The 27,400-nt window shown below is 28.9% G+C and overlaps 2 protein-coding genes across 3 annotated transcripts in view; both read left to right on the top strand.

Moving 5' to 3' along the window:
- The window catches only part of LOC123290911 (RNA pseudouridylate synthase domain-containing protein 2-like), a 730,776-nt gene that overhangs the window by 238,129 nt on the left and 465,247 nt on the right, over positions 1-27,400 (top strand). The gene's annotated exons all lie outside the window — the stretch shown is intronic.
- Positions 21,169-26,408, top strand: LOC123306016 (vesicular glutamate transporter 3-like). The gene is made up of 6 exons (XM_044887877.1): positions 21,169-21,195; positions 21,277-21,510; positions 22,504-22,933; positions 24,328-24,604; positions 25,014-25,143; positions 26,172-26,408. Exons 1-6 carry the CDS (start codon positions 21,169-21,171, stop codon positions 26,406-26,408), a joined length of 1,335 nt encoding a protein of 444 aa, XP_044743812.1.

Genomic DNA, 27,400 nt, shown 5'->3' with positions numbered 1-27,400 from the left:
TTTTATTTGTAAAAAACTCTTCTTATTTCTACGTTCATTTATGTTTCGAAAAAGACAAAAATTATGTAAAAAAGAAATGATGTAAAGTTTTTGCACTTCGATAAGACTTATTCTAGAAAATTTTCAAATTATATACGAATGGAAACTTAAAATATAGAATTTCGAATTCAATTTTTCACAAATCTTTTCAATTGTCAAAAAACTGTGTCAAACAAACGTTGTGGGTGTATTAAAGGTTGTACATATATATATATATATATATATATATATATATATATATATATATATATATATATATATATATATATATATATATATATATATATATATATATATATATATATATATATATATATATATATATATATATATATATATATATATATATATATATATATATATATATATATATATATATATATATATATATATACCTATAATATAAAATATATATACTCACGTTCACTTGATTGAAAACAAAAGACAGCCTGATGCGCAGTACAAAGTACGCAACGACCGACAACAATACCTCGCTCAGATATGCGCCTTTTTTCCTGCTACTCTCTTCACTTAAGTTTCACGTCCTTTATTGGTTATTGCTTGATTTACCTGGTAGCATTTATAGCTTATATTGGATAAAATCCGAGGCTTTGGTGGAACATATGAGCACATTTTTATGTTTGTGTGTATGGTAGCGGAATTACTGGCTTAAGCTTAGCGGAAGCTTCAGGTTTCAAAAAATCATCAAGTAAAAATTAAACGATGGTAATCACATTATTTAAAAGGCCAATTATTATGATCTAGCTTTTTTTTTTACATTCGATGAACATAAATTGCTATTCCAACCAAATTTTCCACGTGAAATTGCATGTTCATCGTTGTTTTTCGAACAGAGACTTTGTTGTTTTTGATTTTTCATATCTGTACAGTTTCCTCCAATAAGTACAATCACATTGTATACACTATGTATCACACTTTGTCTGGTTTCTAGTTGCTACACCCAAACTGCTCAATGCAATACTCAATTGTGTAAACTCATTGTTTTTTCGTCTAATCCTCTATTTTAAAAAAGTTAAGCTTTTAGCATTGCTGCTGTCTTTTTTCAACAATTTACCGATAAAATAGGGTAAAATTAAAATCAGTCAGAGTTATTGGTCTGGGTTTTTTCTAACATTCTGTATATACTCAATTCAATTTACACAACCGAATCACCCGGTGAAAAAGCACACTAAACCACAATTTTTCATATTTGGTTGAAGCATGCAAGTTAAAATTTTTTTAATTAGTTAAATAACATGTTTTCAAACAAATGCTATGTACCTAACCCAAAAAAGAAGGAAAAACAAAATGTGGTATTTTTTTTAAAGTTAAAAATGTTTTTTTTTTCATGTTTCCCTATAAACTTTTCTGTAGTAAAAAGTTTTCTACCACGAAAGTTTTTGTTAAAACTAAACAAATATCCAATGCCATATTTAATTAATGATGATTATTCTGTCAATTTTGTAGTCTTTGTTTGTAGATTAAAAATTAAAATCATTCGTTAGTATAAAAAAAGTTGTCTGATGTTTTATTATTAGTTCTAAATTTTCCTGCATTACATATTTGTTTGTACAACAACAACGCCGATATTATCCAAATATTAGGCGTATAGTTACAAAGTTAGTTATTAGCACTGCAATGTGGAATACATACAACATATGATATATACAAACTTTACAGTGAAAATAAAAATTTTAGGTACCTGCTATAAAAATCGGCAAAGTTTGGAAAAGGCTTTAATGAAAAGAGTAATTTAATGGAGAGTGTTCTTAGATATGTTTCAAGTGCGAGTTTAAAGTTCCGTAAACGGAAAAATTTGTCGAGGGTTTTTTAAATTTTGAAAATTTTACTTGTTTTATTGTAATTGTCAAGATAAAAAAACACCCTAGATACTAATTTTAGAAATTGTTTTTTCATTGAAATGCTATAAATGAAATATTATTTCATTACATTGCGAACTTTTTAGTTTGTATTTGTAGATTTAGAAATTATAAATAAAAAATCTCATGTTATTACTACTCAGGAGCACGTCTTCTAGTCCATTCGATGGCAAAATAAAGACAGGAAAATAAACTTTTGAATTATTAAGTGTAAAGGTTGTTGTTTCAAAAAAAGCCCAAATTTAGTTGAAAACAAATTTTTCAATCTCCTGAATCAATGCAGGATGACTTCTTTTTAACCAATAAAAGGATACTACCTTCAGTTTCCTAAAAGTGAACATTTATTCATCTTCTGCAACCTAAAGCCATATTTGTTATTTTGTATGATCTAAATGGTTGTAAGTTTTGCATATTTGATCAGTAGTGTACTATAATTCAATTCTAATAATTTGTGATACATGACCAACCATTTATATCCACCAAAACACAGTTATATCTTGACATAACTATTATTGTATTTTAGGTATGTTTTCACTAATTAACCAAATTTCAAAAACGTCGAGAATTTATTCCATAGACTCTATATAGTTTATCTACTTGAAAAATGCTTCACACTGGTACCAGTAATTTAGTTTTACCAGAGATGCAAAGGACTAAGAAAAATTCATAGGACAATTCATTCATCATATGCGTAAGTTTCCGCGTGTTTAAAACAAAACTATGGAAGGGAACAATATAAAAAATATGATAAATACTAAATGAATAAGCACATTTTTTGTAATTTTTTGCTGTAAAGAAAATAAATAATATGACAGTACCTACAGCAATCTGACATAAAAAAGAATAAAAATACGGAGAGAGAGGTTCTAAATTAAAAACAACCTTGATTTGTAAAACTTAACTAAATACAAAGAAAATAAATAGTATATTAACGACCCTAGGAGAGTTCTACACACCTTGGCCAGAAATTTAGATTTACTTGCGTGTGTCATATACAGATTTATATCACACAAACCAGAGCCAACAAACATTCTGGCCGTGAGTTGTACACTATTTTTCATTATTCCATTGCCGGAAGTACTAAGCAATCGTTTAAATAACTCCGTACAAATTATTTTAATCATGGAATGCTGTTTAGTTAACACAAAAATTGGACTACGAAAAATGATGGTCAGTTGATCTGTATATTCTTTATATCTGAAATTATCATTAAAAGGCTACCCTGTATACTAACATACTTGCACTTGTATTAAAAAATTTACTAATTTTAATGGGAGAAAATTCAATAAAAACTGAAAATATGCAACTATTAAAAAAGTATTTAATGAATAATTATTTAAAGCATTATATTTATAAATAATGACCCAGCACTGAAGTACGTTTAGGTGAGCGCTCCATCTTTTGCGCCCTTTATTTCAAAAACGGTTCACCGTTCCAAAAAAAATTTCTGACAAAATTTGTAGAGTTGTATACTCTTTAACTTTTATGATAAATGTTAATACGATTGAAGGCAAAAAAAACGAGGTTTTCTTAAAAAACTGATTTCCCCGATTTTTGACCTTGAATATTTAAGGACGCGCCCACGTTTCCATATGTGACTTTTCAGACAATTGCACCATCAAAAGACCCGTTTATAATAAAATTCAGCTTATTCTGTTAGATTCCAAAGTTGACGTCTTTTTCTTACAAAGTTGATGGGTTATTTATACTTTTTATACCATGTATATGAAATATACCAAGTATAGTCCCAACTTTGTAACGCTTAAAAATATTGATGCTTTGAGCAAAATTTTGATATAGGTGTTCATAAAATCACCTAATAAGTCCATTTTCGGTTGTTGTCTGTCTGTCGTCTGTCATCTGTCCGTCTGTCATCAAGATTACTCAAAAACGAAAAGAGATACAAAGGTGAAATTTTTATCGCGTGCAAAGGACGTAAAAAGTAAGATCGAGTTCTTAAATGAGCAACATAGGTCAATTGGGTCTTGGGTCCGTATTACCCATATTATAAACTGTTAGAGATAGAATAAAAGTTTAAATGTAAAAAATGTTCCTTATAAAAAAATAAACAACTTCTGGTTGAAACATTTTTTCGTTAATATCTCTGTTTACCCATGAGAGCTCAATTTGTATAGTATGTATTATGTATGTATGTGTAATATGACAGAGTAATCAACACTGTCTATACATGGTATTTCAACAATTAACTTAGTCAATTGTTTGTTTTACTTGTTAAGTTGCTGGATGAAAACTGTTATTTAGGTATTCATTTTTTTATTTTCTAATCTTCGAAAAACCTTTACGGAGCAATAAATTTGTCATCCTTTTTTAAATCCTTTCAATTATCTCTTCAACCGAATTTTCAACAAGTCCCTGAAATTCTTAATGTACTTCTCTCTTTCTTTTGCTAGTATAAGCATTTTGAGCTTTTTACATTATTGGTCTATAGATGCATCGCCCTATTTATGCACACTAAAAGTTTAACGCATAAATTTAAACATACCTAGGTATTACATTTTGTTTGTATGTGTGTTATGTATAATATATTTATATGCATATAACATAATAAATATGGATATATCTGGATGCCTTATGTTTTAGTTTGCACTGTGCCATTTCATTTTAATTAATTCCAGATTTATGTTGTCATCAAACTTTTGTAAACATATATTTTTATTTACAATAACAATCATAATAATCATATTACTATAACTAATATAAACTATAAACGGGATAGAAAGTGAGACAAACATTTTTTTTTATACATTTTTAGTAAAATCGTTAACAATATTCACCCATCTGGTAAATATCATCGAATATATGGCCAGTTGTCAGAAATTATCAGTTAAATAAATTTGGTAATTTGAACTGTGATTTGATGTACAAGATTTTATAATTCATCGCTAATATTTATTTTATAGCCTTGCTTGGTTTGAATTTTTTCATGGAAAACTTCAGACTAAAAATAAAAACCAGACCAACCCAATTTTGGCCGTACTGGACTTAGGCTGGAATTAGATTTGTTTTTATCCTATACAAAATTACAGATCGCAAGAGATAATTTTACTAATTATCCTATCTTTTTTTTGTTGTTTTAAAAAAAAAACTTCTGATCACATCAAAAACTGCATATTTGTAGTATTATTGTTTATATATAAAAAAAATAAATAAAAATATAAATTAACTAGACACTTAACACCCGACTGCGTTAAATAAGTCCAGCAGTTTACATAGCGACTTTAACCCATTATTAGGAAGATTTTACTGGGACCTGACTGTTCAAGTCACTATGAAAACTGCTGGCCTTTTTTTCATAGTTCCTGGAGTTTTTAAACAAATTTTGTTTTTATTTATGTCTGTTTTGTTACGATTTTCAAATACCTATTTAACGATACTCCATTTACCATAGTTTGTCGACTTTCATTTTCAGCCTCTGCATGTTTGGTCCTTTGAGACTTCCTGGAGACAAAATGCGTAAACCGATTTTAATGATCCATTACGTTAACCCATTTGTCTATTTAATAGCTTTTCAATGATACCCCTTGTCGACATAGTTGGTCCACTTTCATTTTCTTTTTCTCAATATCGACATAATGAATTTTCATTACTGATATATCTTCTCAGTAGCACTAGCAAGGCTAAGAAAAATCGATTGAAGTTAGAATCATCAAAATCAGACCATGCGTTTGGCCTCTAGTGTGCCATATAGGAACACTCATACATTCTTTTTTCACAATATGGCGTCTGGTGGTCGCCATACTAAATTTATATTTCTGCCATATCTTCGTAGCATTCGCAAAATTAGGCCAAATTGATTAACGTCAAAATCATCATAATCGGCAGTCGCGTTTAGTCTCTAGTGTGCCATATAGGAACACACTGGTATAGACTGATAAACACATTACTACTCCTTTGCGTTGCTCACTCGGGTAAAAATAGCGGTAGTATTGCCAGAAAAATTTCAAGGAATGGATTGCAATTTTATAGAACACAAATTCGGTAAAAATTCGACTAAAATATATTAGTTCTTAGAAAATCTCTTTTTGTCTTAACACCATCTTACAAAAGCTCTTTTTTTTATAAATAAAAAACAAATTTGTTAATCGGTAATCACGCGGTTCACTTTCCACCACTTTCTTTTAGTCAACACTAATATATAGCAAGCATTTTTGGTTATTCTTATCGTCAGCACCAGTTTTTTATTTCCAATTGATATGAGCTAATTGATGAGAGGATATGTACTTCAAATATAGTGATAGTATTTCTTTAATCAACCCTTAGGACACGAGCACATAAAAATCGATTAAACGAACCTATTTTTATTCTCGTTACATTAAATGTGATTCTAACTGTACAGTACATTGGAGTTATACGAATGTTTCGAATCAATTTTTTCAAGCTCTTTATGAAATTGGTCTTTAGCATTTTTTTTAATAAAATTTAATTAAATTAAAAACAATATTTCATTCTAATGGTATTTATAAAAAATTTTTATACATTAATAGGCAGTGTTAGTCAACTAAAATGCAACTATAAAACTAACTATAAGATATTGTTAATTAATTAATGGTGCCTACACACACAATATTACAAAATTATTTAATAAAAACCTTCTTATATGATTTTAACTTACTTTTTACCAATCCTGTAAATGTTTCGTAATTGTTTATACAATCACAAAGTAGTATCTTCTATTCCAACGTGGCCATATTCAGATAACCATATTCAAAAATTGCAGGCTTCAAATAAGGTTTCAGTCACAGCCACGAAAAACTGGAATAAATTAGGGAGTTTAAATTATTCGTTAGCTATACAAAATAAAAATAAAACATAACAATAAACAACAGATATTGTGTGTTATGGTTTGGTTTCAAGTTTAAAATATTATCCTTAACACCTTCCTATATAAATATGAAAGTAAGGATGTTTCTTTGTTTGTTTGTTACGCTTTCACGCAAAACTAGTTTATTTAAAAATAGTAAATGTAAAGAAATTCATGGCCATCTTTTCTGTTATACTCAATGAAGTAAACTGTACATATAATTTACCTATGTAAAGCAATTCCTACCATTATTTTGAGTCTTATGGAAGGAGAATAAGTGAGAGCAAGGGATGTGAAGGCTATAACGCAGTGGTCTTTACCAATCTTTACTTTTAAACCCAGCGAAGCGGGCGGGTATGAAACTAGTTGGATATAATATTTGTAATTACCCGCCAGTTTAGTAATATAGAATATGGGCTTTTTTTTCTTATTCGGTGCCTGTAGTCTTTGATAATATACAAATTTCAAAGGGTCGGGCCATGAACGTGCCACTTTGTCGATAAACAAACGCTCATAAATTAAAAATGATCGGGACGAGATAGTCAACTTTTAATTTAATTTAAAAAAGGACCCTGTTAATTTTGTAAATAGAGAAAATACACGTGCATTTCAGATTACAATGTAGGCGAATTAACATCACAAGCCTATATTGTAAGTATATTATTTTCATATCCTTCTTAACATAAATATTGGAAAAACACTTAATAATGGAAAATATAATTGATTTGATTAAGTGTTACTACTATACCTACTATATTTAAATGCCATTTTAAGTATACCTACATATATTATCACTTCAAGATGATGAAAAATGAGTTTTTCATTATTAAACAAAAAAAATTTGTAAAATTCGATTTTTTTTTTTCGATTAAGTTCTTTTTGAAAAATTTCTTTTGGTTTTATTTCTTTTCTTATCAAATTAAAACAAGACCATATTGACAGTAGATACTTGGTAGAGCACATGAAGTTTTCACTTTCTATCTGGGAAACTTTTTCAGTAGGTTTTGTATTTCCGAAAATATTTTATATTTAATTTTCAACTATTATAGGCAAGCTGCTTTAACCTACTTTCGATAGAGGAAATAATAACTTTTGAAATAAATACCCAATGAAATAAATCTATACCTATTATGTTGTATATTCAATAAATGAATTTGCCCAACCTGGGTCTTTCGTCACCAAAGCAGCAAATACAAATTAACTACAAACTAGGTTCATTAGCCTGGGGCAAGTCAAGGTTTGGGTAAGGCCAAGAGTCTGGAAAACCGATCAAATTACCCAATGCTGGCTAAACCTATTGGCAATTTTTTTCAGCTCCTACTTGGATGTGAATACTCCAACTTTGTCAGATTGCAGAATAAGATGTAGTACTAAGAGTCAAATGTATCTTGAATCATTCATAATTTCTCTGCAGATATAGATAGTATATACTGAATAGTATCTTGAATCATTAGTGATTTCTCTGCAGATATTGATATTTGCTAAATAGCATTTGCTTTTGTTTTCGACTAAACCAAAAACAAAATTTTTGTGTCAAAATAGTGAAGAAATTTGATTCTCTTGGCTGCCCATTGAGAACCTGATGTACCTTGAATGTAGCATTCATACATGCATTCAATTTTGCACTTGCATTCTTGTGACTTATGAATTTGTTCGTATAAATAAGCGAAGTATAAGTGGGAAAAAATTTGATACACCCATAGACTGCGATTACATACTGAAAACAGCCCCTTCAGGTACAGCCGGGGAAAGGGGCTGATTTTATGTACAGTAGGCTGTTGACCATGGAAATTTCCATTGTGATATTTTAATGTGAGAACACATAAGTATAAATTTTAATTCTAGATAATCCTACTCACTATTATTTTTTACTATTTTATCTAGTAAAAACTGGGATGTACTCGGTTAACAAGTTGAATATAACTGAAACAAGTAATAAAATTTATACATTTTTATTTTTAATTAAGCTAGTTTTAATTATAAAATTGTAGTATATACACATGTATTTATTATTAATAATAATAATTATTATTTTGTTATTTGGTTGGTGGTGGTTGTTTTGAATACTTTTAACTAACGTATACTTATTGCTTAGAGAAGGTATTTAATTCATGTGCTTATTTTAAAAAATTTTTTAGTTTTTAATCACTTTTGCACTTATTTAAAAGTCTGCAAGTTTTAAAATATTTAAAAACTGATTTTATGTATGAACCTACAAACCAAGGTAAAAAAGTCGCCAAATTTTATAAAAAAATTAACTGTACCCAGCATCCGTTTCATGTACAGTAGAACTCCAATTATCCGAACTCCGACTATCCGAATCGCCGATTATCCGAATCACTTTCAGAAAAAAATTTGTCCAAAAAAAGTCTAAAAAACCTAATAAAAATCATTGTCATTAAAAACCAATGATTTTTATTTCTAAACTTGTACATAAGTACATTTTATTTATATTTAAAACATGTGAAAATATCATGTTTCTTTCATTTAATTCAATAAAAAAATAGTGCAATATCAAAACGTAGCTTTTTTTCTCTCCAATGGCAATTTTTAAAAAAAAACTCCGATTATCCGAATATTTGATTATCCGAATGGGTCCCGGTCCCCATTAATTCGGATAATTGGAGTTCTACTGTACAAGGTTCATGAAGTGAAGAAGTTTTCGGTTGTTTATTCTTCTGTTTATTGAAATGGTTTTTGTTACAAAATATTTTTGGCTTTTCCACGTGATGTGTAAGCGAATAAGTCAGACGGTTTCCCGACGCGTGTGCAAGCTACATACAATTGTTGATGTGACAATTTTATTGCAATTGTGTTTGTCCTTTAATTTTTCAATGGATGTATGAGTTTATGGTCAAGTCGAGTGAAGCCCCGCCTCAGACTTTGTACAATTGTAAACTGCGCTCACGCAAATTTTTGACTTGTCCAAAACGCACGGAAACTATAGTTGTTTTTGAAATGAAGTTTAGGAAACAATTATAAATAAGTGAAAATAAACAATTGGCTGAGTTAATTGATGAAATACCCTATATAGGGAGTGTTGAATATCAGTTTTTTTAGAAGTTTTTTTGCTTTTTGCAATTTGCAAAAGTTAACAAAAGTTGTTTACATATTCATATGAAACAGCTTTTGCATATAAACTTTTGTTTTGTCTCTAACGGTTTACACAATTTTTCCGACGGACCCAAAACGACCTTTGTTGGTCATTTACAAACTCAAACTCCCTTTTAAGGTCATGAGCACGCTTAAAAAATTTTAGTTTGATATCACTTTTCGTTTTTGAATTATCTTGTTGACGGACAGACAGGCGAGCATAGACGGAAATAAACGAATTGTGAATTGTGAATTAAATGAACGCTGATTTGATGATACCAAAGTTTTTTTTAGTAGCATCAATGTTTCTAAGCGTTACAAACTTAATATACTCTGATATATTTCATACATAGGGTAAAAAATGCTTATAAGAGAATAAAATAATATTTCAATAATAGCAACGGATATTTTTACTAAACATATAATTATGCATCCGATGTCGCAGACACCAGCTAGTATAAAATAAAATAGCTTAAGGAAGTTCCCTCACCAGTAATAGAAAAAAATAAATTAGTAGAAAATGATCCAAATTTTTAGTAAGTTGTAGTTAACGATACATATTATTAAATCAAAAAAAAATTTGGGTATCTTATCGATCAATTAAGAGAGTAATTAATTAATTAAAAATACACTAAATAACATAGCATGATATGAGGATGGTATGTTATTTAGTGTATTTTTAATTAATAAAAACTCTCTTAATTGATCGATAAGATACCCAAATTTTTTTTTGATTTAATAATATATATCATTAACTACAACATACTAAAAATTCGTATCCTTATCTACTAATTTATTTTTTTCTATTACTGGCGAGGGAACATCCTTAATTAAACCAATAAAAACAATTTACCTAGATTTTAATTAAAATATTTTTTTTTTTGTTCCAGGTAATCATTATAATTTAGAAATTGTTTTGTGCTGACAATCTGTTTGAAATACAAATCACAGTTTTAATTCATGGATAGTACGAGTTCATTTGTAAGTTTTTTAATAGAATATTTTATAAAACTAGCTAAAAGTATAACTTTGTAATGGCTCACGAATGGTATCATATAAAATAGATATTTCTGAAATAAAATTATATTTCAATTATTGACAAATATTTTTTATTTGATTGTTCCTCAACAAACGTTAATTTCTTTAAAACATCAGGTTGTAAACCAGGATCCATGTTATTATCCGCTGTGAAAATATTCAATTCATTTTTTATTTTAAATTTATGACTAATACAACAAAACCCATCTTTATTAATTTGCGTACATTTTAAAATTAATATCATCTCTTTAAAGATATAATTCTTCTTGATCTTGTTTTCGTCGTTTCCGATGATCACGCATTAATGATTGATTACGATCACGTTCTTACGACCCGTCAACGTACGACGTCGTGGCATTTTATTGCTAAAATAACAAATAATTAATAAATAACTTTAAAATTATAATAACTATAATTAAAATTTTTTCATTACTTGTTTTAATATCACTTAAATTTTTAAGTTATTCTACTGTAGAACTGCAAAAGATAATTGTTTATGTTTTGTTATCACTTTTTTTGTATTTTTCATTATGAAGTTTTTTAATACTTGAAAGAATCTACAGATGACCGCTCAATTAAAATTAATATTAAATGTAGCCACTTATACATTAGTATTAGATGTAGCTCACAGATAGTGCCACTGTCTCTACATATATATAGATGTATACATACATGTAATAAATAAAAAATACTGTTTTTTTTTATTATTTATTATTTATATAATTTTTTCTAAAAATAATGATTGATAACACTTCTAGACATAAATGGATCTATTCTAGACATGGAACTACAACATTTCATTTCATGTCTAAATCTTTTGTATTTTTTTTTACATTTTAACCTAGTAGAGGCTCGCTTCGCTCGACTCGCCTGATCATTTTTATTTTTATTAAAGTTTAGGTTTGAAAATCTTTTTTCCTATTCATTATTATTATTAAGGATGCTTGGTACTTAATACGAAAACATGTTAATTTAAGAGACGAAAACGAAAAATTCAGATTTTATAAATGGATTCCAATCGTCAAACGAGAGAATTCTTTACTTTTTGAACCGAATTTCTCTGTTGTTCATAAAAATATCGTAATATTTTTCACTTTCGGTATAGCTACTCAACTATTGGATGGGGAAAAAATAAGCTGAGAATACATGGACAATGGAATTTCCAGGTGAAAAATCTGGTTGCTCTGAGGAAGTATAGATTTGATGACCATCATCATATGATATCGTTGATAAATAAAATAATAGAAATTCTTATGTAACTCTTTTTTTTCGTAATTGAGGCATACCTCTATAAAGAGCCTGATAAAGTTTTGATTCTGATTTAAAATTTTGAAAATTGATTGATGTACTTATATTCATTTTTTTAAATTGTCTTTTAAGAAGATAACCGAATAACGTACGAAAAAATCATTATGTTCGACACTCGACAAATATTGTTATTGCCCCAAGTGTAACTTTCTAATGCCTGATTTATTATGGGATGTCAAACAAATTGATTTTTTGCTTTCAGTCAGTTGGAATAACTACGAATATTTCTCTAAGTTTGTCACGCAATCAAAAGAAGTTGCGTGATTTATGGCGAGTATGTGGTATGAGCAAAAAATTAACCTTTGACCATCTTTTATAATGCTAAAACGTTATTATATATAATTTACTTAGTAAATCAATAAATAATATTAGAAGACAAATATATAAGTATTTGATGAAGTGACCAAACTTATAACGACATAACCAACATCCTTAAGAATCACGATCATACGTTTATTTTATAATTAAGTAATTATCAGTGTTCAGTAATAGAAAGAAGTAAATTTATGATAATACTCTCCGTACATGATTTTAATTTCAGACAGATACCATAGGGTCGCTACTATGGTATCTTCATTAATATATTAGTTCTTCATTAATATTTCTATCTATGCTACTTCAGTAATATATTAGTCGATGAATTAAATATGTGCTTTACATAAAAAATTTAATGCTTTTTTCTAGCAAACTGAAATAAGTTATGTTAATTTACATTTTATAAATATTATTTATGCAATTTCATCTCTTATTTTCACAATTTCTGTTGCAACAAGTTTAACTAATTTTCAAAATTGTTATTTTTAATTTGACATTTGCTTTTTCATTTACCTGTAAACGATTAAAAATTAGTCATATTTTAAATAAAACGTATGATTTATTGCTAATTTTATAAGGTAACAGCGCTGTGGCTGATTCAACCGTCTCTTCTACTTACTATGCTCTCTGTCAATAGACATCATTTTGTCATGTCATCAAGAGACTATTTCATTTGAGCCATTGAAGTTTATTTCAAAAATTAAAGTAAAATTTTTGGTAAATCAATGTTTGGGGTGAAATTCTTAAATTGTGAATAGTTTTATCAGTTTTTACACAAAAAGTGAGAGAAATAAAAATTTGACATACTAATAATAAATCTTTTTATTCTCATGTTCAAATGCAGTACAACTTTAGTATCTTTGGTAAATAATATTATGTTCTTTGTGTCCTAGAATTTTGTCCCCAAGATTCTAGGTATTTATAAAGTTTGCTCTGTAGAGTTAGTTACTTTTGTAACTTTTACTATGGTAAACTAACTAGCTACCTGAGTCTTTAATGTGCCTACATAAGCCCGAAAGTGAGCAAAAAGTACTTATAAATTCTACTCGATAGAGAAGGACACATTCTGAAAATCAATTGTTTGTATATACAAAGTATATTACCATTTTCAATCGTTTGGATATTTTTTGGAGTTTGGACTAAGCTTGGATATTTTGCGTAGCGCTAAAAAGTTTGAAATTGGTACGCAAGGAGAATTTATTGTACAAATATTTGTAATGTTAAAAAATCTGCTACAAATATACTCAAGAAGGCGAATGTAGTAATGTCCTAAAATCTGATAATTTTCTAAAATGAAAATGATAATGAGAAACAGAACGGGCTCAAATGCCGTTCTAAAAAAAAAACATATTATATCAAACCCCTTTAATGTATACAGAGCCATAAATCTTGTAATATAATCTCATTAAAAATTTATGGAATAGTCATAAATATTTATAATACCTTGAATCTTTCTTTCATAGAAGTTTTGTCTACCTATTTGAAAAACACAATAATAAAAATGGCCTATGAGGGCAGGGTCAGTCAGAATTATTTCAATAAATAGAATTCGTAAAAGAATCTTTCCTATCTGTAGTAGCTATACATTATTATGTAGATTTAATGTACTTAAATGTATAACATGTTAAATAAAGATAGGCATAGGATATTCAATGAATACAAATAGAAACAAGAGTTCACAATTATAGATGGTTTGTAGAATTTGGGAGGCTAGAATTAACTTTAGTACCTAGTTATTTTTGTAAGTTTAAAAAAGAGTCTTTGATTTTCTCGGATTGTTTTCCCTGATAATAAGTCCTTCTCACACAAACTTCGTTTCAAAGATTAATTTATGGGGGAGCATCCAATGCTAGCTGTATGGACCATCTTTGCCCCTTCAATCTTTGAAAAAAAAATTTCATTGAGTGAAATTTTAATAATAATTGTCACACAAGCATAAAAACCCTTTAATATTATGAAAAAGTTAATAAATATTGCGTTATAATAATTGATTTATATTTATTTTATTTTCTTGTAGTAATTTTTTTTGACAAAATAATCTGGCAGCATGTCGATATCAAGGCTCTACTGTTCAAAATATGAGACAAATCATAGTTTAGTTTTTAAATTGTACTATTAAGCTCTAATACGCACTTTAAAGTTAAAAAAGTTGGGCTCGATAATACAACTCAAGTATAGTATTGTATAAAAAAATTGTTGTGGGAATTCCTCTGGGCCCAAGAAAGATTTAATAAATTATTATATAAATTGTTTCCCAAGTTTTTACGAAACAATGTTATGATGTGAATACTTGTTCAATATTTTCCAAACTTCATATAGAAATATTTTATATGGATAGATTATTAGATATCGAAGGAAATGCTTTACTTGGTGAGTTGGTGACGATAGTTATTTGAGATGAAATGTAACCTACTTGAATACACAAACACACATGCAAATACATACATATATTAAAATGGGGAAGATCTATAGAATTGAATCATTATAGTTATGGACGGTTGGGATTGTAATAATGTATTATGTGGTTACATAACTTAACACTTTACTCTACTGCAGGAAAGGTGAACACATAGATAATATCTTTGCTTGTCTGTGTTGGCAATCTATTTGACTCTCTATAATCAAATGACACCATCCTCAACATAAATGATTTTACTTTTTAACAGAAACTATAAAAATGTTATGGAAGGTGTCTTTAACAAATTATATTTATTATCATGATTTTTGAAAAAGTTTTGCCAATTTTTGTTTGAGGGTAAGTAAATTTTTACTTTTGGGTGGCCTTCATTACATTAAGGAAATATGGTCTTATGAATTGAAGCACCATCAATACTTTCGAAGTCTTAGGGTAATGGATTGTTTATTGAAGAACACATGTACAAGATACAGGTACTTTGTCAATTCAAGGCAAATATGGCATCGAATTATTATAAAACTCCTTTAATAAATAAAATATGTTGAAAGTTTGAAAAAAGGCCTCAGTCAATTTGTAAATATAAGGGAATTTCCTTTGTTTTCAAACTGTGGACTTGGAAGTTTGTTGAATAGAAAAGAATCATCAAGTACTAAACTATACTGGCATAATTCTGACTTTTCTTAAAACGTTTACATTTATAGTTTGGTATAAATAACATTAACAAATTTTCTTGTATTGTAATAGTGTTCAGGTCATTGTTGTACGATTACGAGTCTTAAGACACTCTCATTTACAATATTTCGCTTACCATTTGAATTTTTTTTTTTTTGAATTCTTCTATATTTCTGCTAAATTTAAAATAAATAGTGGCTGTGTAATTTTAGAAATTAGGTTCTTATATGTCATATTAAAACAAGTGAAAACAAACAATTGACTGAGTTAATTGTTGAAATACCATGCATAAATAGTGTTGATTACTCTATCATATTGCACATACAGATACAATTTATATAATACATACTATACAATTTACGCCTAATTTGCGCCCTCACGGATAAACAGTGATGTTGACGAAAAAATGTTTCAAACACAAGTTGTTTATTTTTTGATAAGGAACATATTTTAAATTTAAACTTTTGTTCTATCTCTAACGGTTTACAAGATGGGTCTTACGGACCCATAGGTCAAGACTCAATTGGCCTATGTTGCTCATTTACGAACTCGACCTCACTTTTTACGTCCGGAGTACGCTGTAAAAATTTCAGCTTGATATCTTTTTTCGTTTTTGAGTTATCGTGCCCACAGGCGGACGGGCGGACGGACGGACAACAGGAAATGAACTAATTAGGTGATTTTATGAACACCTATACCAAAATTTTGTTGCTAGCATCAATATTTTTAAACGTTACAAACAATTGGGACTAAACTTAGTATACCTTGCATATTACATATATGCATGGTATAAAAATTAAAGAAGAAAAAAATAATTATTGTTGCTTTTGTATAGATGCCGCTGAAATTCACATAAAAAATCTCTCAAAACGGTTCGATGGATTTATGTATGGAAGAATGCTTCTGACACAAATAAATCAATCGAAATTTTAAAATGTAGATATATTTCGTGCATTTCTTAAACAAATCAGAGGCAGGCTTTAATTAAAAATAAATAATAGAAAGCAGGTTCAAGCGTCGGGATCTCGAGAAAATAGGTTTTGTAATCCGTTTGGAGGTAAGCTTTGATTGGTTTTGAATTCAGGTGACATTTTTTGGATGTATAAGAAACAAAAAAAATGGCTCTCCTATGGGTCAATTTTTTTGTAAATTTAAATTACTTTTATACCTTTTTGGTAAAATCGCGAAATTATAATTAGGAGTTAATTCTAACATAATAAAACAGTTTTAAATGACAACATATAAAATTACATTTTATCTATCGTTTTGATTGTAAAAAAGAAAATTCCTCCTTGCGTTGTAAAGCATTATTTATAACAACAACAATACAAAGAATTTTATGTGATAAAAATAATACACTATAAAAAATATCTTAGTAAACTATATGCAGAGTATTTCAAAAGTTACGAAGAGCAGATTAACGACAGATAGAAGCTGGAATTCTTAGACCAATAGTCCTGTGGCGGTTTTCTAATTTTAAGGTTAACGGTTTAGAAAAGGAGAGTAATTCTCTAATTTTCTAATTTGTTAAAAAAGAAAATTGACTACAATTCAAAATAAAATATTTAAATATTCTGAATATTAAATATTTAATTTTTAAGTTTATTTAATTTTCACCGAACCTTTAGAATGGACCATCCAATGGACCTTCCAAATGTAATTATTACTTTTGGAGCACTCTGTATATATTTATAGTAAATATATAGGACACACACGTATGTTATAAGCTGACTAGTAAATTGTTCGTTTGGAACCATGGCAACGTTTGATTTATTGACTGATTTCTTTTTGCTTTCATAAGAGTTTTGTTATGTTTTTTTTTTTTTACTCCTGTATATAAGTTTACATTGTCCACTATTAATTGTCATCTAATATTAATTCATCGTAATATTATTAAATAGTATAAAAAATCAATTTATTACTATTACACTAGATACAAACTATGTTTCCCAAATTGGGGAAATGGTACTCTTTGAAAAGTAGTTTTATAGTCTCAAATAACCACAAAGCGCAAAAGTTCTTAGATTTCGAAATATTTTATATAGAAATTGAAAAAACAAAAATACGGAATCTTTATTTGGTTGGCATTTTCGGAGGATATACTCTACAGCATCGGTTTCTAGATTCTATCCTCCGAAAATGCCAACCAAATAAAGATTCCGTATTTTAAGTGCGAATATATATATTTTCCACAACATTGAAAAAAGTTATTGCGAGCTTGGACATATCTAATAAAATACCGGACCACAAAAAGGACGTTTTTAATCTATACAAAAATTAAAAGCATTTCTTTTTGATCGACGTTTGTAAGATCTGAATGACATTTTAATTTAAGTAGCAGTTTGATGCAAATAAATTACTATTATTATTAGTTATATAATAATTAATTTCGAGTTTTGATACGGATATGACTATTCGTTTCTTCCAAATTTAATGTCTTCAAAAGTTCTTCGCCGATTATTTTTTTGGTCAAAATTAAACTTTGTTGGTCGAAATTAGAAGTTTGTTTAACGTACAGCTCTCTTAAATTATGCAGATCTACTTTTGACTTGTGCAATATTTAATTATTTTTTGTGCGGTAGAACTATTGAGAGTCCTGGTTTTAAAAATATTTATTCTGCTATGTTAGGCAGTATGTAGTTTGTTAAGGACAATTTCTACACTGGTGGGGATCGCCGAAAAGACATAGTCAATTTTTTTAACTACAACCATACACCGTCATTTTATAAAAGTTAGATGATTTCATGAGTCTTTACTTGTCCTTTTGTCGAAGTAGCAAAGGGTCAAATGTTAACCATTAAAGGTAGCTGTTCTTTATGATTTTTGAATGATCTGTATATAGATGTCTTATAGAGAAGTTTTTTTTTGTTGTTATAAAACATATATCGGAGAAACACATTTTATAACATAACACCACACATGAGTAAGGAGATACAACAGAGGTACCCTTTTACCTTAGTACAATACATGTGATGTAGGTAACCAATCGATCGATTCACCTCCACGCTCCACCTTAGAACAACGGAACGTACGAGGTTTACTAAAGTGGAAACATAATAAATTTTATTTTTCAGTGAGTTTTTGTTGTTATGTGTACATGTTTAGATAATTGATTATGTTTTGTCGTTATAATGTTTTTGTGCTCCTTTACGCTGATTTCCCTAATTTTTATGTGTATTTATTTCGTTTGTTTTCTTTTCTATCTTAAAGTTAGAAATGACAATTTATCGTTAATAATTATTAAAAAGCACTCAAAAAATGTGTTCGTTTTTAAAAAGACCATAATATGATGATATGTCAGAGTGTCAAATTATTCTCTCTTCTGCCTCGAAGGGAAAAGTCAATCTTGATTTAAATCAAAAAAATTTTCCAGGTTTCGTAATCTAATTAGTTTTTAATCCCTTTAATCCCATGAGGTCTGCTTAGACACGGTTGTGGAATACACACATTTACATTTATTATCACTTTAGTTATTTACAGCTTTAGTAGACCCATTTCATGAACTCGAGAAATGTGATATTTGACATCGCATCAATGTCAGTTATTCTAACGATAGCTTGACTGCGCAGCCTATATTAATGTACACCTATATGTTATGCAATAAGTGCGACATTTTTTTGTATTGTAACTTTCAACACGTTTTCTTACCTTTGTTTTAATTCATAACTATCGGTTGGTGTAGATCATTGCCCAAGCCAGAAATAGCAAATTAAATTAAATTATAACAGGGTATTAGTTTTACGACACGCTGAAATTGCTTATTTTCCATTTTATGTGAATCGGGTGAAATTTTTTTACATTTTTTATTCCATTTGGGTAATAGAATTACGAAAATCGAACATTCGTAAATTGTAATCTTGTGCAGTAATAAACAATTTTTAGGACCTCCAAAAAGAAGGTCAAAGAGTTTTATAGAAAAAAAATTCGTTAGACTAAGCATACCTTAGCGATAATTTCTACAGGTTTATTATCAATAATATTTATTAATAAACAAAATCAAATATGGGGTGCTCGAAATGTTCAGGTATTTTTTTTTTCTGGCTACCAATATACGCCAATATTTTTGTTGTATAAATGGAGAACAGGTCAGGCTACAAAATCACGAACAAAATTATTTTTTTACAACATGTATTTATAAATTTAAGGCTAACATGACGCAGACAACTTCAATTTGCTGAACTGCGAAATCAGTTAAATACTGACATTCTAACAAAATTTTTTTTTTTGAAATTTAAAACAGTCTCCTTATGCGTAAGCAGTCTCCTTTACTAGCGTATAATTAGTTTAGTATATTTGTTTAAAGGAGATTGGGCATCTGGATTATATAACATGTATTGAACCTATTTTCAGAATTATAGAACAAAAATTATTCTCAACTATAATTAATTAACAGAAATTAACTGGTACTTTTATTATGTGCTCTAAGATAAGATGTAAACTCTAACAGTGTCATAGTTCAGGTCAATATTTTGGCGTATGGAATTGACAAAACCTGAGAAATCAAATACTGAGCTTTCGGAACGCACCCTATTAACTTCAAATTTTTGATTTATCAAATGTCATCTCTACACAATTTCAATGGCTGCATATACTAGAATATTTGGGTTTATGTTTATTTGGAATTGATACAAAATTGTTAGTTAAATGGGTGGCACCCCAAATTGGTAATTTATAATTATAGAAAAATTTGAGATACAAATATCATGCAATGCAATTTTTGTAATTCCGTGTCCATTAGATTGAAAATACCTCAGTAAGAGGGTCTGTTGATGTAATTAATAATAAGGAACAGTACGCCGTAAATGTCTGGTCTAAAATAGACTAAGTAAAAAAAGAAAGACATTATATGAAAGAAAAATTATTAAATAATGGTAAATATGTCTACACAAGTTTACCTTTAGAAATAAAACTTAGAAAATTAGTAACTCCAGCTTGTTTTGTTTTAAACATTCAATTTCATTTGCATACGAAATTTTAAATATACAAAAAAATATGGTCAATTACTACGTAAAATATATGTATTATAAGGCCCCGTGTTCACGTTTTTTCCTCGAAGAAAGCTTGGAAATGTCTAAAAGATTGCTAGTACAGAATAAAAAGTTTATAAATATACCTGTACTGTGTATAACATTAGGTCAGCCTTTTTAACAATGCATTTTTAAAAACTAGCTGTAAAGTTTTAATTTTTTCATACTTCTGACATCTGAAAAATCTATCCTGTCGGGGATTCGAAATTGATAACTTAAAAAGTTGACAATTAATTTATAAAACCTCCATTCAAAATCAACTAGACATATATATCTCCGATTCCTATATCAGGAATGAAACCATTTTAGCTAGGAAAAATATCAACTTACGGCTTTTGTAAACAAGCTCAATTTATTAAAGTGATGTAGCTACATATTTGTACTTATCATTTCATTAAAGAAATTATAAAATTTCAGTTTCCCGAAAAATAACTTTTGTGGAATATGAGACCTTTAACTATTTGGAAACAACGTCGATACCTTTTATGTTGCTTGGCTTTTTTTGGATTCTTTTTTAATTACTCAGCGAGAGTAATTTTAAGTGTAGCCGTTATTTCAATGGATTCAGACACAGGTAGCAAGGATGTATGTATGTAAACTTTACATTTCAAAGTATGAAATTTAAATTTAATGTTTTTATCTTTTTAATGAAATTTTTTTCAACAGCAGACATTAATATTTATGACTCATTGGCAAAGAACAAATTTATTGGGATCATTCTTTTATGGATATATATTAACTCCAGTACTGGGAGGGTATTTATCTGGCGTGTATGGTGGTAAAAAAGTCTTATCAGGCAGTGTTTTTATTAGTTCTGTTTTATCTTTGTTAACACCAGCAGTTGCAAAGATTAACTTCTATGCCCTTTTGGCTGTACGAATTGCATTAGGAATTGCTCAAGTATGTTTATTATATTTGAATATCTTAAGGTACTTTCTTGAACAAGATGGTTTCGAGTTCCACAAATTAAATTTACAAAATTTAAAAAACCCAATCAAATACGACTTTTCTCTCCACACTGAACCCTCTCCATTAAATTATCTTTCAAAAATAAAATAAAATCGGTTTATCCGTTTAGGAGCTACGATGTGGCAGACAGACGGGCAGAAATACACAACAAACCAACTCCTCCCACACATTGCTATCAAAATTATAATACTCCTCTTTTTGCGTCGGGGGTTTTAAAAATAAATTTTGATTCAGTGAAGTCTAGTTAGAACTTTTATGATGAATTACAAATACTCACATAACGTAATTCTTAAGCTATGTGAGATTTTAAAACAAATATGGAATACTGGGGAAACGGACGCGCGGTAATACCGAATTCAATAGTTCTAATAACTTGTTTTGCGATTTTTTACAGCTTTGTTTTTGAAACTCACGGTTATATTTTTTGATTTAATTTCTTTAAGAAAATCATTACAAGAATGCCTCTGCCAATAATTCCACTGCATTATTTTAGTTTCCCTTAGGTGTTCGCGTTTTCCCAACTTTGCCTTACATTAAAGATATTCGAATGAAGTTAAGGCAAAAAAAAAATCTTCAAAATTTTATTGTGAGAAAAGTGAGAAAAAAATTATGTGCCTAGAATCGATGGATTAACTTCAAAAAGCCTTGTTTCACGATAAAACCATTAAAAAAAATTATGAAACATTAGAAATAAAAACTCCTAACTTTTAATTCAAATTCTCCCACTCTGACATATTTGAATAGGTTCTTCTCCATTACATCACAAATTGAGTCCTATTGGACGTGTGTTTTTCTTGAATTTTAGCAATTAAAAAATTTAATACTTTTCACTTTGTCCCAATTTTAGACATTTCTAAATATACTGGTTCTGCCATTCTATTTCGTACTATTTACTTTATTGAAGCAAATCAATATTATTTTTAGGGTGTAATGTTTCCTTGTGTTTATACTATTTTGGGAAAATGGTCGCCACCTTGGGAACGAAGTCGGCTACTTATAACAATATTTTCAGGAACCTTTATAGGTACTGCCGTAAGTATGCCCTTAGCTGGTGTCATTTGTGATACTATTGGTTGGCCATGGGTGTTTTATTTGTGTGGATTATGTGGATGTATATGGTGTATCTCCTGGATATGTTTAGTGAGTGAGTCTCCGCGTACGGATACCAAAATTAAACCTGCAGAATTAATAATCTTGCAAGAAGCATTGAATAATTTAACTGAGCATTTAGATCTTCAAACCCCATGGAAGCGAATATTTTTATCGTTACCCCTTTGGGCAATAAATGCTGCCCAAATAGCACATTCCTATCTATTTTTTCTACTCATCACGCATTTTCCATCATATATGGAAGGTAAAGTAAAATAACAAATATATTATTAACTTTATATTATTTCATTGCTGTATGTCCCTGAAGAAGTTGTAGTAATCTATAGTAGAAACGACTTTTTACATTAGTTTCTGTTCATTTAATACTAGATATACTTCATAAAGATGGCCCCGAAAATTGTTGATTGAAAAAGGTTTTTTAAAATACGGTGTTTTCGTTTATGAAAGAGAAATCCGTATAAATCATATTTACAAAAACAAAATGATATTAAGAAAAATGTTGATTTTGAATAAACTAACCCCTTATGAAAATTTGGTTTTTCCTTATATTAAGAAGGAAATTGTTAAAATTATAAACGATAATTAATGAAGCCTTATCTCGTTAATGATACCTACTTTATTTTAACTTGGTGAGTTTATTCTCCAATGGCCACGTAATATCTTATATATATAGGAGACTTTCTATAGATATAGATAGTCACTCATCACGATATCTCTGGAACTATAAGACCTAGAGACTTGAAATTTGGGAGGAATATTCCTTTTGCCAAGTAGAGGTCAGCTAAGAACGGATTTTACGAAATTCCACCCACAAGGGGGGTTGCGGGGGTGTTCATGAATAAAAAATTCATATTTTTAAATTATGGCTTTTAATAGTTCAAAACTTGGTCAGAATGTTTTAAATTACATTTAGAAATTTTTTTAACCTTCGGAGGGTAGAAAGTTGTAGCGAGAAAGTGGGAAGGAAATATCGAATATTTACAAATATACCTAAGTGGGGTATCAAATAAAAGAGCATGACGTGTACATTACAAAACTGTTATCCAACGCAAGGAAATGTGGCGGGAGGGGTGCAAGTGGGGATGTTGCCCAGCAAAGCGGGTATATTTTACGCCACGCAAAGCGGGCGGGAAACAGCTAGTTTATATATAAAATCTCGTTTTTTATGATTATATGCTCATTTTATAATAAATAAATGTTTAATTTTCATAAATAATGTAAATAACTATCTATTTCTCTAATATAGAAAGCTAATATTGACATAAGATTGATTCACCCATGTACAATAATGTATATGAGTGAAATATACCCAGTCACAACGGACTAGCCCCAAGAGAATATTAATATTTCCCAAATTAATTAATATTATCATGAAAAAAAAAATTGATGCGTAAGAAAAAAATATATTAAACAAAATTTTCGTATTTTTGACGAATGAAAACCAACATGCCCAAAAAAAATATTCAGTTGATTACATTTGATAATGAAACCTCCCACTTATAAAAAAAACCTTGATATCGGTAATGACTTCTTCCTACTAAATGACGAAACATGAATATATGTAAAACAAAACGATCGATCAACTTTTTTGTTTTTTCAAAATATTTTTAAATCTATCAGGTTTTAACTTTATTTTAGATATGTACGATTACGACATACAGAGAGTTGGTGTGTATTCAGCGATTCCGCATTTGGTAATTACCATAAATAGTTTGTTGGGTGCATATTTAGCTGATATTTTTATTAAAAAAAAGTATTTATCACCAACTGCCACGAGAAAATTATTTACTTGTACTGCATTACTGTTCATGGCAATGATGTCTTTTTTCAACATAATTTGGAGAACTCCATTGGGTAGTCTTACTTGTGCAATTTTAATGGATGGAATCGGAACTGTTGGTTGGGCAGGTTTCTGGTAATTTTTGTTTATTGTGATTCTTGTGTATAAACAAACTGACTATTAAAACATTCATTTTGACCCAACATTTTGGATTGTGGGAACTTTATTAAAGCTACAATCATGAGGCCATAGTAGATCCTTTACGAAACATAAATAGCAACAAAAAGTCGTATTGTTTACTTAAGAACCATATGTAATATTTTTCATAATAAATCAATTATAATATCGATTCCTTTTTCATGCTAAATTCGCCCGCAAACTACCAAAATTCGATCTTTCGGGTGGTAATTATAATCAGACAATAAATAATAAGGATCGGTTAATTTTTTGTTTCTTCTTTGGAGAGGTGCCGCACCCCCTCGCCTTCCTTGTCGTATTGTGTACATTTTCACCATAAAAGTATAAAACCATATTTTTTTTTTAGTGTCAATTTTTTTGATATTTGTCCACAATTTGCTCATATTACAATGGGAATATCTACTACATTTGCTGGTGTGTCTGGAATAATAATGACAATGCTTGTTACTCATTTCGTACACAATGAATCTGTAAACGTAAGTAATACAAGTTTTTTAATTAAGAAATTAGAATCATGAATGCATCCAAAAGCTTCCTAGTCAAATAGCATAAATTGGACGAGAAAATAGCAAAAATTTTGAAAATATTATTATATGGTTGTTCGTTGAGTCCTGCAGTAAAATATAGAAGCTACGAAAGTTGTTTGGTAAGGAATTGTTTAGAGTGTTGAACGTGGTTTATGTTTAAAGTTATATTCCCGTTTTTTCGAAAAACTATGAACAGAATATCTATATATTATGTAAAATAAAGAGATAAGATAAATAGAAGTTATTTTACTCGATTCACGAAAAGTAGGGCTACAAATTGAATCTATTGTGTTTGGTATTCAACCATAAACCTTGAAGAGTATATTCCACTAATTCCAAATAAAATATAGTCTTCAAAACTTGTTTTCCCTCTACCTTTTACGAGAGGCGTAAAAGGAGCGTAATTTTATTTTTTGGCAAATCATATATGTAATATTGGAATTTCTCATCAAAATCTTTTTAATACCAAACACAAAATATATCATAAAACTTAAGCTTTTTGCCCTAAGCTTTTAAGGGCGTAAAATGGGGTTGTTTTTCATTCCGTATCCAATACAATACATTTGGTTCCGTATCCAACACGAAAAATCTGTTTCATTCTTATTAACCTGTTACAGGTCTCGATTTCACATTGTAAAAACGCTACTCAATGGGATATAGATTGATGCTACTATCTTATAGCTCAAAATATCAATTATTTGTATAAATAATTGTTTTTTTAGACTGAATTGGGGTGGACAATTGTATTTTCAGTTGGAATTTGTTTATGTTTAATTGCAACTATAGTTTATGCAATTTTTGCCTCAGGAGAGAGACAATCATGGGCAATGAATTCTTATCGACGTAGGAGCAGGACTTCTCGATTGAGTACAGAAAATTCAGGATCCTATGAATATAATGATAAATTTCCGGAAAGTTTGTTATTTAACCTTCCTAGTACCAGAAACAAACTATCTTTGTCTGTGCAATATGATGAGAACACATATAAAGATAAACCAAACGATAATAAAACATCTGATGAGAAAACATCTAATGAAAAAACATACGATGAAGAAATATCTCAGGAGAAAACATCCAATGAACAAAAATCTGATGAGAAAACAACCAATGGACAGACATCTGATGAGAAAATATCTGATAGAACAAAATCTGAAAAAATAACCAATGCTAAAACAATCGATGATGAAACATCTAGTAAAAAAATATACAATTAATAAGTATCTGATGAGTAAAAAATTTCTGAGTTTGGCTATGTCGACTTGTTGTTCGTGGGATTTCTAAAATATTTCTCTTGAACATTGACACACAATATAATCGTTCAATTTATACGTATCGTTTAATCCACCGTATGTAGTCCTCGATTTTTTTTTGTCATGAACTTCATTAGGAAATAAAACTTTGATGTGATGATCTTATGATACTTTATAATCATATCCAATAAATGACTAAGCAAAAAAGGGAGAGGTTTACTTCAAAATTATCATGACCATCTTGGTACTTTAAGTCTATAAATTATTTGTTATTGATGTATCATTAAAAGTATATTTTACAGAAAACAAGGTTATACATTTGTTGACTTTTTGGATGATAGTATTATCATAACCATAATTCATGTTTTAAAAGTTAATTGCGTATAAAAGTTCGTAAATTGACTTTGCAAAAATACTCAATATAACATATATTTTAATTTAAAAAAATGAAACAACCCAAAAAAATTGTCAAATAATAATAATATTTAAAAACAGGAAAATGAATTGCTTTTAGCGCTTTAAATACAAGGTGCCTGAGGCGGAGGAACCTCTTCTACTAACCCAGGGCGCCGCAATTTACTTGCAAATTCTTCGACTGAAAGGATATTTTTTTATTGCTGTTACATTAATTTATTTTGTTGTATTTTTCATATGTACCCCAAATAAAGAAATATATTTAAAATATTTTATAAGGCTATGTCATTATATTACTGAAGTGAGTTGCGTTTATTTAATTCGACATTTATGTGCCTGAACGATCGGAATACAATCGAGAACTTTCGAGTGAGAATCAAATTCAAAACCTCTGTACAATTCATTCATACCTTCGTCGTAAGGTATTATTAATTATAGTTGATCATGCCAAAGAAGCATGGAACGTAGTAGGCTTAGCATAAAAGAATTATAAAAATAAAATGTCATGATATTTGAACAAAAACTAAGGTCAGAGATGTAAT

This window comes from Chrysoperla carnea, chromosome 1 (assembly GCF_905475395.1).
Source record: "Chrysoperla carnea chromosome 1, inChrCarn1.1, whole genome shotgun sequence".
NCBI lineage: Eukaryota > Metazoa > Arthropoda > Insecta > Neuroptera > Chrysopidae > Chrysoperla > Chrysoperla carnea.
This window is presented reverse-complemented; position numbering and strand designations above follow the sequence as displayed.

Bases quoted from the DNA above. Each gene is read 5' to 3' on its own strand.
- LOC123306016 (XM_044887877.1), top strand. From the start codon at position 21,169: ATGGATTCAGACACAGGTAGCAAGGAT. The intron at 21,196-21,276 runs GTATGTATGTAA...TTTTTTCAACAG, and splicing joins CAGACACAGGTAGCAAGGAT to CAGACATTAATATTTATGAC. The intron at 22,934-24,327 runs GTAAAGTAAAAT...ACTTTATTTTAG, and splicing joins TTTTCCATCATATATGGAAG to ATATGTACGATTACGACATA.